The sequence below is a fragment of the Urocampus carinirostris genome, chromosome 7, assembly GCF_059441175.1.
Source record: "Urocampus carinirostris isolate Australia breed hairy pipefish chromosome 7, RoL_Ucar_1.0, whole genome shotgun sequence".
NCBI classification, from domain to species: Eukaryota; Metazoa; Chordata; class Actinopteri; order Syngnathiformes; family Syngnathidae; genus Urocampus; species Urocampus carinirostris.
The window spans coordinates 15,151,604-15,164,397 of NC_142355.1; the positions used below are offsets into that span (position 1 = coordinate 15,151,604).

The window sequence follows — 12,794 nt, forward strand, 5'->3', positions numbered from 1 at the left end:
AAAGGACTAACCCAACCATTGCAATTGGAATACTCCAAGACCCCTTAATCGGATTTCGGTTTACATGGCTTTAGATAATCGGAATACTGGCAATGGTCCATCTCCATTGAAAGCACATATCTGACATCCAACTGTCGTGTTCCAATATCATCTATGCAATGCCTTTTATGGTTCTGAGAAAATCAAGCTAGACCAATACTTAACTAACACCTCTTTTTCTAAGAAAATCCACAGAAATTTCAAGTCAAGGAAAGAAGATCTGTTCATTTTGCTCTGAAAAGTGAGACTTTTTTTCTATTTTCTACAGCAGATTATTGAAAAACGAAATATGGTCTAACAAAACGTTTTGTTTCTGGTTTAAGGGATTACAAAAGACCCATTTTTTTGGTTCCCAACTAGGCACAGAACATGTAGTGTTCCTCCCCACAATCATGCAGGTATGTTTCAAAATATTTTACCACCCATGGATCTTGGAAAATTAATTTTCAAAGTAGACATTTGGATCTCATATCCCCCCGAAAGACAACAGCAAATGGATCGTGCTCATTTCCACTCAGAGTAACTGGAACTTTGCTTTCCATGTTGCAGGGGGACTTCTGTTTTGTCTGAGTCGAGTGTTTTGATCATCTCAAGCTTCGTGCAATAAGTTTACCTGCCGTCTTTCACAGCGTGCGTTCCTTTTTTGCCGTCATTTCATTTTAGGTATGTGATTGTGACTTTTCCTCACGTGTTTTTCGCCGCTTGTCTTTCAATTACTATTGTCCAGATAGTTCCCTGTTATTGTTTGTTGCCTTAATCCTCTTTTGTCGTGGAATCGAGGTCATCCTGGCTGCTTACTGTATGGCTTCAGTCAGCCAGCCTCCTGTTTTTCCACCGAACGGTCCCGGTTAGCTATTTTTAGCAGCCGGCTAACCTTTTGCCAGTTAGCCCCATTTTAGCTGCTTGGCATTTGTTGTACCATTGCTGCACCCACCTGCGAAAAACAGTCCAGGCAAATACCAAAACTTGGCTTAAAACACTCAAAGCTGTTTCGTCTTGTTAACATGTAAACCAATAGGGTGACTTTTTTGCTAGGGTGCTGGTTTGCTCACGAGGTCAGATTTCAGGAAGTCAAAGACAAGACGGACTGTCTTCAAAATTTAATTATACCAATAACATTTATAAATAGATATTTTGCAAAACAACATGAACTAATCTCTCATATTTTGTATGTTTTAGAAATTTGGCATCCCTTTAAAGGCATGGGTCCAATCTTTCATTTGATCTGCGTTTAGTAGCCCTCACACACAGTTTTTTAAAACGATAAGTCAAAATTATTGAAATCTACTGGCACTGGGTTGTCTTTAATATATAGTAAAACACCTTTTTTCCGAAAGTTTTTTTTTTTTTTTTTTGTGTCGTTTTGTTAAACCAGATTGTACTAGGCACATTTGAAGCAAGAGTGATTTCCAGTGTTACATAAATAAAAAAGAAATGTCCATCGGACTACCTTTCGCAAGTAAGCTAATAATCATAATAATAATAACAATAGATTGTATTTTGAATTGTCATTCAGGACACCCATATAGTAACGAACAACAATAAAGCAAGAGTGAACTAAGACTAAAACAAGCAAGTAATAAAGGGTAAATAAAACACATTAGAGTTGAAAGGGGCAGTACGTGAGGCAAATGGTCAAGAAAAGGCAAGTCTGAGGAGATGAGTTTTGAGTCAAAATTTGAAGGTGGACAGGGTCGCAGAATTTCGGAGGTCAGGCGGCAGTGAGTTCCAGCGCTGGGGGGCAGAGTGGCTGAAAGCTCTACTCCCCATGGAGGTGAGGCGGGCAGAGAGTATAGAGAGATGGAGGAAAGTCACTGATCGTAAAATTGTGTGAGAAATCTAAAATTGAATCATGCTAAATGTTATTTGACTCGATTACCTGTAATGTGTTGGCACAAGTTATTGCATTTTAAATATAAATTATTATACTCCATTCTTATTTTGTTCATTCCATTTCAACTCTCATTCGACATGTGAACAGAGATGTGTTTAATAATCAAAACTGCTTTACTAGTGTTGGGTCTTTGTTTGGCCTGAATTGCGCTGAAAAAGAAATACATTAAAATAAAAATATCTGCGTATTAAATTAACTTAAAATCAATACATTTGTAAAAAAAATATCAACTATGATTTGAATGCATCGCTACAGTACAGATCAGAGTTGCTTAATGCTAAAAAAACACCGGTGACCTGCTGGCTGCCATTGGGCAATATTTAGAATGAGCAAGGGGCTGAAGGTCAACACACAATGGAAACACGTACAAGTACGAAAACCTGGTTTTAATTAAGACACTAACTGCTCTATTTAGATACCGGCTATACTTTGCACAAATCTTTTTCGAAACCTATACATTTTGACATGCATACTTTTTTTCTTGACAGAAAAAAAAGACAAAAGAAAACTTGTATTGTGTCTTATTCAGTCCATGATTGCACACGGGGAGATGGAAGTAATTATATCTGTGTGAAGTCAAGTCCTGTTTATTTGTATAGCCCTGAATCACAAAGAGTCTCAAAGGGCTGCACAGACCACAGATTATTGCAAACTACAGAATTATTACACCATCCCCTGATCTAAAACCTACATGAGGGCAAGGAAAAACTCAAAAACCTTTTCAGTGTGCATATAGCATATTTGACAATAATATTAAAGTTGAATACTAATTGAGGAAATGCAGTAAAATAAGCAATACTTAAAATAAGGTAAATCGTGTTTTTTACGGGCAGCATGGCGGCGCAGTGGTTAGCGTGTGTGCGGCACAGTTCTGACGTCATGAGATCGAACCTCCTGTGTGGAGTCTGCAAGTTCTCGCCATGCTTGCTTGAGTTTACTCCGGGCATTCCGGTATCCTCCAAACATGCATCTCAGGTTAATTGGCCTGTCCAAATTGTCCCTAGGTGTGTATGAGCGAGCGAATTGTCTGTCCCAGTGTGCCCTGCGACTGGCCGGCAACCAGTTCAGGGTGTCCCCTGCCCAATCCCCGAAGATAGCTGGGCTGGGCTCAAGCACCCCCGTGACCGTACTGAGGATAAGCTGTGCAGATAATGGATGGATGTTTTTACAGTGTGAAAAAAAACTATTGTTCCCATTTGACTGTAGGTAACTTACTTGTTTGCCAAACAAACATTATAAAGTCGTTTTTTATGGTGGTACAAATCCATTGCAGCCTTGGTAGCCTCATTTACGGGCTCAACGTTCCTTTATTTTCTTAATGCTGATGGGTTTTTTTAAGTTTTCCCTTGCCCTGGTGTAGGCTTCAAATCATGGGATGTTGTAATGGTGCTCTTCGCAGCCCTTCAAGACTCCGCCATTAAGGGCTACACCAATAAATGTGACTATACAATATTTTTCCACTTATGTGCCCTTGTTAATTTTTGACTTTAAAATGGTAAGTAAACTTTCCGAAAAGAAAAAGCCAATGGTAATTTTTGCGTATTTAAACCTGGTAATGATGAGAGGCGCTGGGAAGAGGAAGGTGAACAGCGTGGTGGGAGGGTAGGGGGGTATTTGGGGAAAAACGATGAGTAAGAGGTGACTCAACATCCCTGCGCTATAAGAATGGCCCATGGTGGCCAAACAGTGGACACATTCCCCACACAAAGGTGAGTGCGACTTTACTCTTCATTTTGCACCTTTACGGTTTCTTCCTTTCCATTATTGGTAATGCACTATTCGCGAAAACGATAGTTGAGTAGCTCCTGAAACCTTCATTTCAATGGCGGTATCTTGATATCATTAAGATGTGCGCAAGGGACATAAAGGTTTGTGATTTGGTGTTATATGGGTTGTTCATCTTGATCACCAGTTAGAATTTACAGTTTTTCCTTTTGTATACTTAGTAAAATCAAAAACCCTCAAAGACCTCTGCCACATACCAATTGTTTTATTGCACTTTGTTGCTCACTGTACATTTATTTTGAATTAATTAGAACTAACATGAAGAGAATAAAATATCTTAAAAAGATTTTCTTTTATATACTTGGTAAAATCAAAAATCCTCAAAGACCTCTGCCACATACCAATTGTTTTATTGCACTTTGTTGCTAACTGAACATTTATTTTTGATAAATTAGAACTATATTGTTTTTTTTTAATATACTTAGTAAAATGAAAAATCTTCAATGACCTCTGCTAGATTCCAGTTATTTGATTGCACTTTTTGTCGCTAACTGAACATTTATTTGTGATGAACTATGTTGAAAAATGAAATTATAATCCTAAAAATAGACTTTTTTTGTATATACTTAGTAAAATCAAAAATTCTCAAAGACCTTTGCCACATAACAATTTTTTTTACACTTTGTTGCTAACTGAACGTTAATTTTTAGTCAAATAGAACCATCAAAAATAGAGAATAAAATGTATTTTAAAATATATATTCAAAAATATTGTTTTCTTTTATATACTTATTAAAATCAAAAACCCTCAAAGACCTCTGCTAGATTTCAATTATTCAATAGCACTTTTTGCTGTTAAGTGAAGATTGATTTGAAGTAATTTAAAACTGTCGAAAAGTGAAAATTCATCTTTATAATATGTTTTTACTTTTTTCACTTAGTAAAACCAAAGACCCTCAAACCTGTTATGTTCCAAGGATGTTATGGCACTTTATGTCGCTAAACTACCATTTATTCCTAATTAATGAAAACTACGTGGAAGAGAGAAAATCTGATCTTAAAAGGGGCGATTAATTTCTTTTATATACTTAGTAAAATCAAAAACCCTCAAAGACCTCTGCCACATACGAATTATTTTAGTGCACTTTGTTGCTCACTTTTCATTGATTTTTAATAAATTAGAATAATTATGAAGAGAATAAAATATCTTAAAAAGATTGTTTTCTTTTATATATTTTGTAAAATCAAAAACCCTCAAAGACCTCTGCTACATTCCAATTATTTGATTGCACTTTTTGGTAGTAACTGAGCATTTATTTTCAATGAATTCAAACTACGTTTGAGACACAAAAATGATCCTAAAAATAATAATTTAAGGAATGTATCACCAAAAAAGGGAAAATATGAACATTTTTTTTGTTTGATTTGCGACCTTTATTAAGTTGCTAATATTTCCCAGGAATGATAATGAACAACCCCGATAAAAAAAAATAGTTTTAACATGTATTTAATTATGTGAGAGTTATTGTTACATCCTGGACTGCGGTTGTGTTTAACTCTTTAATGTTCTGTACTTTTTCATAAATATAAATACAGTAAATCATGTTCGTGTATCGTATTTTGATGTTATTATTAAAAACCAAATGTGGAGACTTAACAAAATATTTATACAACTTTCAAGGATAAAATAATTTAAAAGAAATAATCAATTATTAGTATAACGACATTAAAACAAACTGCATCAAAGTAAAATACTGTACTTAAAAATACTGTTATTAAGTGAGATATAAATGTCAAACAACACCTACCTATACATGATACTACACTAAAATAACCTGCTTCAAAGTAAAATACTTAAAAATACAAAACACTACTATTGTAACTATGATATAAATATGAAATAACACGTATATATAAAAATACTGTTATTTTAAAAAATGCAGATGTTTTCAAAACAGAAAAAAACTTAACCTGAAAAAAATAAAAAATATTTTTTTTTATTTTCTTATATTTTATTTTGTAAAGTTAACGGTTGGCGGAGCGCAGTTGTGTTTTACTTAATATTTTCAGTAATTTTTCTGATTATTTGTACAAGAAGTCCAACTGAAAACAAAATTAAGAGACATGATGAAAAGAGAACATTTAAAAAACATTTCAAGATAAATTAATTAAATTGAAAATTCAATTATAATGACCCTAAAATAAATAGCTTCATAGAAAAAGACATAATAATACAAAGTTAAAATACTAAACATCAAACTACACTAAAAATAACATCTTCAAAATTAACACCTTACGAATTCAAACATGACTGTAAATATAATGTGAAAAATAATACATATATAGTACACAAAACTACACAACAATTAATGGCTTCAAAGTAAAAAACGTAAAAATACTATTATTGTAAAAATGATGTAAATATAGAATAATACTAATAGATACAACTACACCAAAACAAACTGCTTCAAATAAAAATTCTTAAAAACACAAAGTACTACCATGGTAAAAATAATATACAGTAAATAATAAATAATACTAAAAAAATAAGCACGGCGGCGCAGTGGTTAGCCCGTGTGCGGCACGGTTCTGAGGTAGTGGGAACCTCCTGCGTGGGTTCAAATCCAGCTCCAGACTTCCTGTGCGGAGTTTGTATGTTCTCCCCGTGCTTGCGTGGGTTTCCTCCGGGCACTCCGGTTTCCTCCCACATTCCAAAAACATGCATTTCAGGTGAATTGGCCGGTCCAAATTGTCCCTAGGTGTGAATGAGCGAGTGAGTTGTCTGTCCCTGTGTGCCCTGCGATTGGCTGGCAACCAGTTCAGGGTGTCCCCTGCCCACTGCCCGCGACCCTACTGAGGATAAGCGGTGCAGGTAATGAGATGAGATAATAAATAATAGAACTACACTAAAGTAAACTTCATCAAAGTACTAATCCTAAAAATCCACATACTACTATTGTAAAAATGATATAACCATCAACTAATACATATATGGTACATAAAACTACACTCCAATTAACGGCTTCAAAGTAAAAAAACTTAAAAACACTATTATTGTAAACATAATGTAAATATAAAATAATACTAAGAGATGGATCTACACAAAAATAAACTGCTTCAAATTAAAATTTCTAAATATACAAAGTAGGACCGTGGTAAAAATGATACACAGTAAATACCAAATAATACTTATACATAAAAATACACTACAGTAAACTTCTTCAAAGTACAAATCTTAAAAATCCACATAGTACTATTGTAAACATGATACAACTATCAAATAATCCATCTATAGTGCATAAGACTATAGTGAAAAAAACTGATTCAAAGTTACAGTATTTAAAAATAAAACATATTACTATTGTCAATAATAGTATCAAATAATACTTGTATATATAAAACTAAAGTATTTTATTTTGAAAAGCAAAGATCGATGTACTGTCAAAAATATACTTCGGTCGTCTACAAATATTGACTGAGAATGAGACGCGCCAAAGAAGAATTGCAGTGCCAGCCCAAATTAGGATAAACCCAGACGTGCGGAAACGCTCAATCTTTGTACCCAACTTTCCTTTTGTAGGTTTTGCAAATATTTGCAGACATGATCAAACAAGTTGCATCAATAAGTGGAAGGAAGTGACCGGTTTTGTTGTTTGCTTGGGAAAGCACACAAAAGACCTCAATTAAAAAACCTGTTGGCATTTCTCCCGGGATCTGCAGCCTCAAAAAGAAAAAAAGACAACACAATGGACTACATCACCTTAGCCGTCCTGGTGTCTGTCTCGCAAGTGTGGGGCCCGGTCTGGTCGGCCCCCATGTCCATGGAAGTGGTCAGGATGAAAGCAACGGTGGAGGGGAGGTCCAAGCAGCTACTGGCCAGGATCAATAAAATACAGGTAACATCCAGGGAAAGCCCGTGACCTCAAACTATAGAACAAAGTCGTTGAAAAGGGCAAAAAGGCGCACCCAAAAAACAAAAACTGGCCCTAAACTTGAAAGTGCGGCTGTGCTTTATATACAGCAGAATACGGTGGATACGAGTGAAAATGCATACAGTAACTATAGGTATTTTTCTCAATACAAGGTTTTACACCCAAGATTTTACTCTATATTACCGCTTTTGAGCAAACATTTGAGCAATGATAGATTTAATCGAGTAAACATTGCTGACCTAAAATGCAAAACATCGCATGCAACGAGAATCAAACCTGACGAGTGGCTGTGTGAGCGCCGACACTATACTACTAGGGGTACAGATGACATGCGACAAGGCATTAGTGCTTACTTGTATATCATGATCACACTGTTTTTGAAGGGCCAGCAACACTGATTTGCATAGTGCATTCTGATAGGTTAAAGAGTTTCTCCACTACTTCACCAACAAAAAGACTTTCAACATAATACTATGCGAGCTCTTTTTCGTACGTGTTCAGATTAACCGAGAGATTATTAACGCGCGGGTGAAGAAGTGGAGAGACACTTGAGCTATCAGAGTGCACTATGCAAATCAGTGTTGCTGGCGCCAGGAGTAAATCAATAGTGCGATAATGGGATAAGCTCTAATGCCTATTCGTGTGTCATCCATACCACTGAGGGTAAAATAATGCGGTTCCTATCGCCACTATTCGGGTTTGTTTCCCATCGAAATATCCCATCGAAATATCCCATCGATATATCATTGCATGAATATATGCCAAAAGTATAAATGGAGCCCACCGGTTATACATGAATACACACAGTAGGTCCTACTGTCTCAATTTTAAGTCTGGTGCGCCTTATGTATGAAAAAATATGACAAAACCTTTTTGGGGGTGCGCCTTATAGTGTGAAAAATCAGTTAACATTTATGTCATTTCAATTCTAAAAGATGCTCTAGTCTCAGATCTGAGGCAAAGGCAAGGAAATAAGAAAGGGATCTGTTATATAGGGCAGGTTAGCGGTTAGCGCGTGTGCGGCACAGTTCTGAGGTCATGAGATCGAACCTCCTGTATGGAGTTTGCATGTTCTCCCTGTGCTTGCGTGAGTTTCCTCCGGGCACTCCGGTTTCCTCCCACATTCCAAAAACATGCATGTCAGGTTAATTTGCCGGTCCAAATTGTCCCTAGGTGTGAATGAGCGAGTGAATTGCCTGTTCCTGTGTGCCCTGCGACTGGCTGGCAACAAATTCAAGGTGTCCCCTGCCCACTGCCCAAAGATAGCTGGGATGGGCTCCAGCACACCTGTGACCCTACTGAGGATAAGCGGTGCAGATAATGGATGGATGGATCTGTTATATATTCAAGTGCCTTGACAAAATCACAAGCAAGGAAAGAGGGGATTGAAAAATGGATTGTGGGGGATTGTGGTTCATTAACATACCCATTAACATACTGTTCTGAATATGTACATTAATTGAGTCATTATTTAAGTGTTCTTGGGGGAGGGATGGAAAAATGATATTTAATCTTAAACATATGCCCCTGCAAAAAAAATAAGTTAAACTGAGAAAAAAATAATAGAAAAACATAGTCCATAGTCTTTATTAGTAGTTATTAGTCTTTCCTGTTGGCATTTACAACCAATGTCCTTATTTTACTATTTTCTAACAACTATTTATCTATATATTCTAAAATTGAGTGTAAAACTGCAGCATGGTAGCAAAAATCCAATTAAAACAAGGAAAAAAAATATTTTGAATATAAATATAATAATATAACATTATTATAAGATAAAATATAATAATGAAAATTGTATCTATAAATAGTTTCTTAACATGATTCGAAGGTTTCTTTCGGCACCAAAAGGCAACATATCAAGCTCAAATTTATGAAGGAATGAATGGGGAAAATGTAAGAAAAATAACAGCATATTAGAATAATACAATTAATCATAAAAAAAACTTTTAGGTAAAAATAAGGGACATTTTTATATTTATATATATATATATATATATATAAATACACCAGAGCACCTTCCTGTGTGACGTTTGCATGTTCTTCCCGTGCTTGCATGGGTTTCCTCCGGGCACTCTGGGTCCCCTGCCCCACATACCAAAAACATGCATGTCAAGTTAATTAGCCGGTTCAAATTGTCCCTAAGAGTGAATGAGTGACCGTCTGTGTCCCCTGCCCACTGCCCGAAGATGGCTGAGATCCAGCAGCCCAGCGATCCTACTGAGAATAAGCGGTGCAGATAATGAAGGACTGAAAGAATAAATATACCAGAGCCATATCTAGTGGGAGGTGGCTAGAGTCAAGAATACATTCACATTTGACATTTTTTACTCTTTCTGGGAGATTAAGAAGAGGAGATACCTAAACCCCTCGCTCAACCCAATTGATGTGTTGCAACATCTCGTTAGGAGTCATTAGGTGACCAATCCCCCAATTTACATCCCCTAATGTAAAGCACCAAGCAGGGAGGCAATAGGTACCAATGTTGTTAGTCTTAGTTATGACCCAGCCGAGGCTGGAACCTCCAGTGTCGAGGTGGGCGCCCTACCCCCAAGGCCACCGAGCTGGTATATATATATATATATATATATATATATATATATTATTATATTCAAATTTTGGGGGGGCTTTTAGCTCCACAATGCAAAATGCTAAGTTAAAAAAAGTTATGTAAACAATTAAATGAAAAAAAAAAAACAAATAAGTAAAAAAAATGTTTTGACCCATTTTTGATTTATTGCCCAAAAACAACTTTTTGTCATGCAATGCAGCACACATACTTCTAAGAGGCAAGTTGGAAATATAATTATAACTAAATAAGAAAACAACGTAAAATAGAAGTAAAAACATCACATTATCCTGTATTTTCTCTTTTTTTTAAATAGAATGTTTGCAGGTTGGAGCTGAAGGCACATTGCAAAATGTCCACTTCAAAATATACTGTATTTTTTGGACTATAACGAGCACCTTCCAATAAGACTTTAAATCAAGACTACTTTAACAGTTAGGGTTGAATTATATAAAGACGTTTTGGCAGAACTCGAATCTGTGGCGCCTCTGTATTCGTAGTGCATTGCACCACACTCCACATGTGATGTAGAAGTTTTTTTCCGTTTTTATTTCAGTTTATTTGGCGTTGGATTTTTTGATTCATTTGAAAAATTGTTTGAAACTGAAAACAAGAAAAATACTAATGCATAATGACAAAGTTGATTGCCCGGCAGGTTCCTCCTGGCATGACACTGACACCGCCAAACGACCAACTAGACGGGCTTTCCTCGGTGGTCACGCTCCTGGACGGTTACGAAAAGCTCATCTCGGACTCCCTGAACGTGTCTCAAGTGAAAGCAGAGATCTCATGGCTCAGAGTTTACCTCGGTCAATGGAAGAAGGGTCGTTGCACGGAGGCCAAAACCAACAAAACTTCCCCGAGCGGTGCCTTGCAGCGGCTGCAGAGCCAGCAAGGCTTCATCCTCACAGTCGGCATTGAGGCCCTAGCCAGAGTCAAGGACATCCTCACTCGGATGCTGCAGAACATGGAATATCTGGACAAATGCTGAGATGGGAACTCCAAAAATTGTGTTTTCTAAATTGCAGACTCAAAATCAGAATAGCACAAAACTTTTTTTTAGGCATCCAGCTGATTTTGACGTCACTCCGAATCAAAACATCAGAGAAAGCAAATACCATATTTTTCGGACTATAGGGTGCACCTAAAACCTCCAATTTGAAAGTGCGCCTATTAACCCGGTGCATCTTATACCGCTGAGCACAGCGAAAATGGAAATGCATACAGTAATTATTGGTATGCGTAACGAGGTTTTAGAGTAATAGCATGGGCAATGCTTGTGCTATTGTTGATCAAATCGATAAACATTGCTGACATAACTCCATTACATTTTATGAAACAGGAATCGAACTTGAGTACCACATTATTACTAGACCAACAGTGTTTCAAACAACATGTCAAGGCAGTAACCCATATCTCATTATTACACTACCTTTGCCAAGAACACTGATTTTCATAGTGCATTCTAATAGGTTAAACAGTATCTCAACTTCTTCACTAACGAATGTTGGAGTGGAGAAAATAGTGTTTCAACAAAATACTACATACGCATTTATATTAAACCGAGAGATTATTGACACAGAGTACAGTTTAACCTGTCAGAATGCACTAAGCAAATCAGTGTTGTAGCACTTAGTAAATATAGTGTGATGAGATAAGCTCGAATGCCTTTTCATATGTCATCTGTACCACTGGTGGTCTATCAGCGTTATTATTCGGGCTCGATTTCCATTGCATAAAATGTTTTGTGCTTTGGGTTAGCAGCACATATTAATTCATTACATTGAAATGTACTAGTATACACAAAAGGCCTTACTGTAATCTCAATACTATACACCATATAGTCCGGCGCTCCTTAGCCAAGTGTGGAAAAGATACTGTATGTCAGTAAATTGCTAAATTTATCCAGAAGGATAGTGCTCCTGACAACTTGAATAGTTTTTATAAATTATTTTTAAAAAGAGCTAAGTAGAGCAAAAACAGATTTTGTGCGTCGTATATCAGAGTCTTCAATGAAACCAACATTCATGTTTGTGGAATGCGGGAGGAAGCATGACAAAAGAACTTGAAAATGCTTCACAGGAAGGGCACAGCCTGGATTTAAACCCAGAACATCTGAACTGTGAAGCAATCGTGCCAACCACTGGGTCATTATTCTTATTTAAACATGATTTTTATTTATGTCAACAATCATCACCAGCTCTTCTAATGTTGCTATTTATCGCCTCTAAATGTGTATTTTATATATTTTTATACTGCAATATCTTTTTTTTCTATTTAAGGAAAACTGTAATAAAGCAACAATTTTCATTTTACAATGGCACTCATCTTCTTCATAGTTGTGGGGGTTAAGAGCCCTTTTTGCCACTTCCTTCCCTGAGAACACAATATAAACTAGTTAAAGGGACAGTGTATTATTTAGCGGCTAAGGATGGTAAAAAAAATTCCTTCACAAAAAACAAAACTGATTTAAATATTGTGCAACAATACATGAACTATAATATTAACATGCTTTTAACAATAAGGTCAAGGAAAAAGCATTTATTTTGCATAAGATGAGCCTCATGTAATAGAGGTAACATCATTGTCCACCATCTTGCTGCTACGGGTAACAAAAAAAACCCCTAAAAGTTTGC

General features: G+C 36.2%; 1 protein-coding gene across 1 annotated transcript; it reads left to right on the plus strand.

Annotated features, from left to right (window-relative positions):
• The first annotated feature begins 226 nt into the window (after window positions 1-226).
• LOC148362430 (leptin-like) lies at window positions 227-12,539 on the plus strand. Its single transcript, XM_088339841.1, has 5 exons — window positions 227-280; window positions 363-437; window positions 589-702; window positions 7,378-7,553; window positions 10,814-12,539. Exons 4-5 carry the CDS (start codon window positions 7,404-7,406, stop codon window positions 11,147-11,149), a joined length of 486 nt encoding a protein of 161 aa, XP_088195967.1. The 5' UTR covers window positions 227-280; window positions 363-437; window positions 589-702; window positions 7,378-7,403; the 3' UTR covers window positions 11,150-12,539.
• Window positions 12,540-12,794: the final 255 nt, after the last annotated feature.

Excerpts from the sequence above, each read along its gene's own strand:
- LOC148362430 (XM_088339841.1), top strand. The coding sequence starts at position 7,404 with ATGGACTACATCACCTTAGCCGTCCTGGTGTCTGTCTCGCAAGTGTGG. Across the intron at positions 7,554-10,813 it reads CCAGGATCAATAAAATACAG|GTTCCTCCTGGCATGACACT; the intron begins GTAACATCCAGG and ends ATTGCCCGGCAG.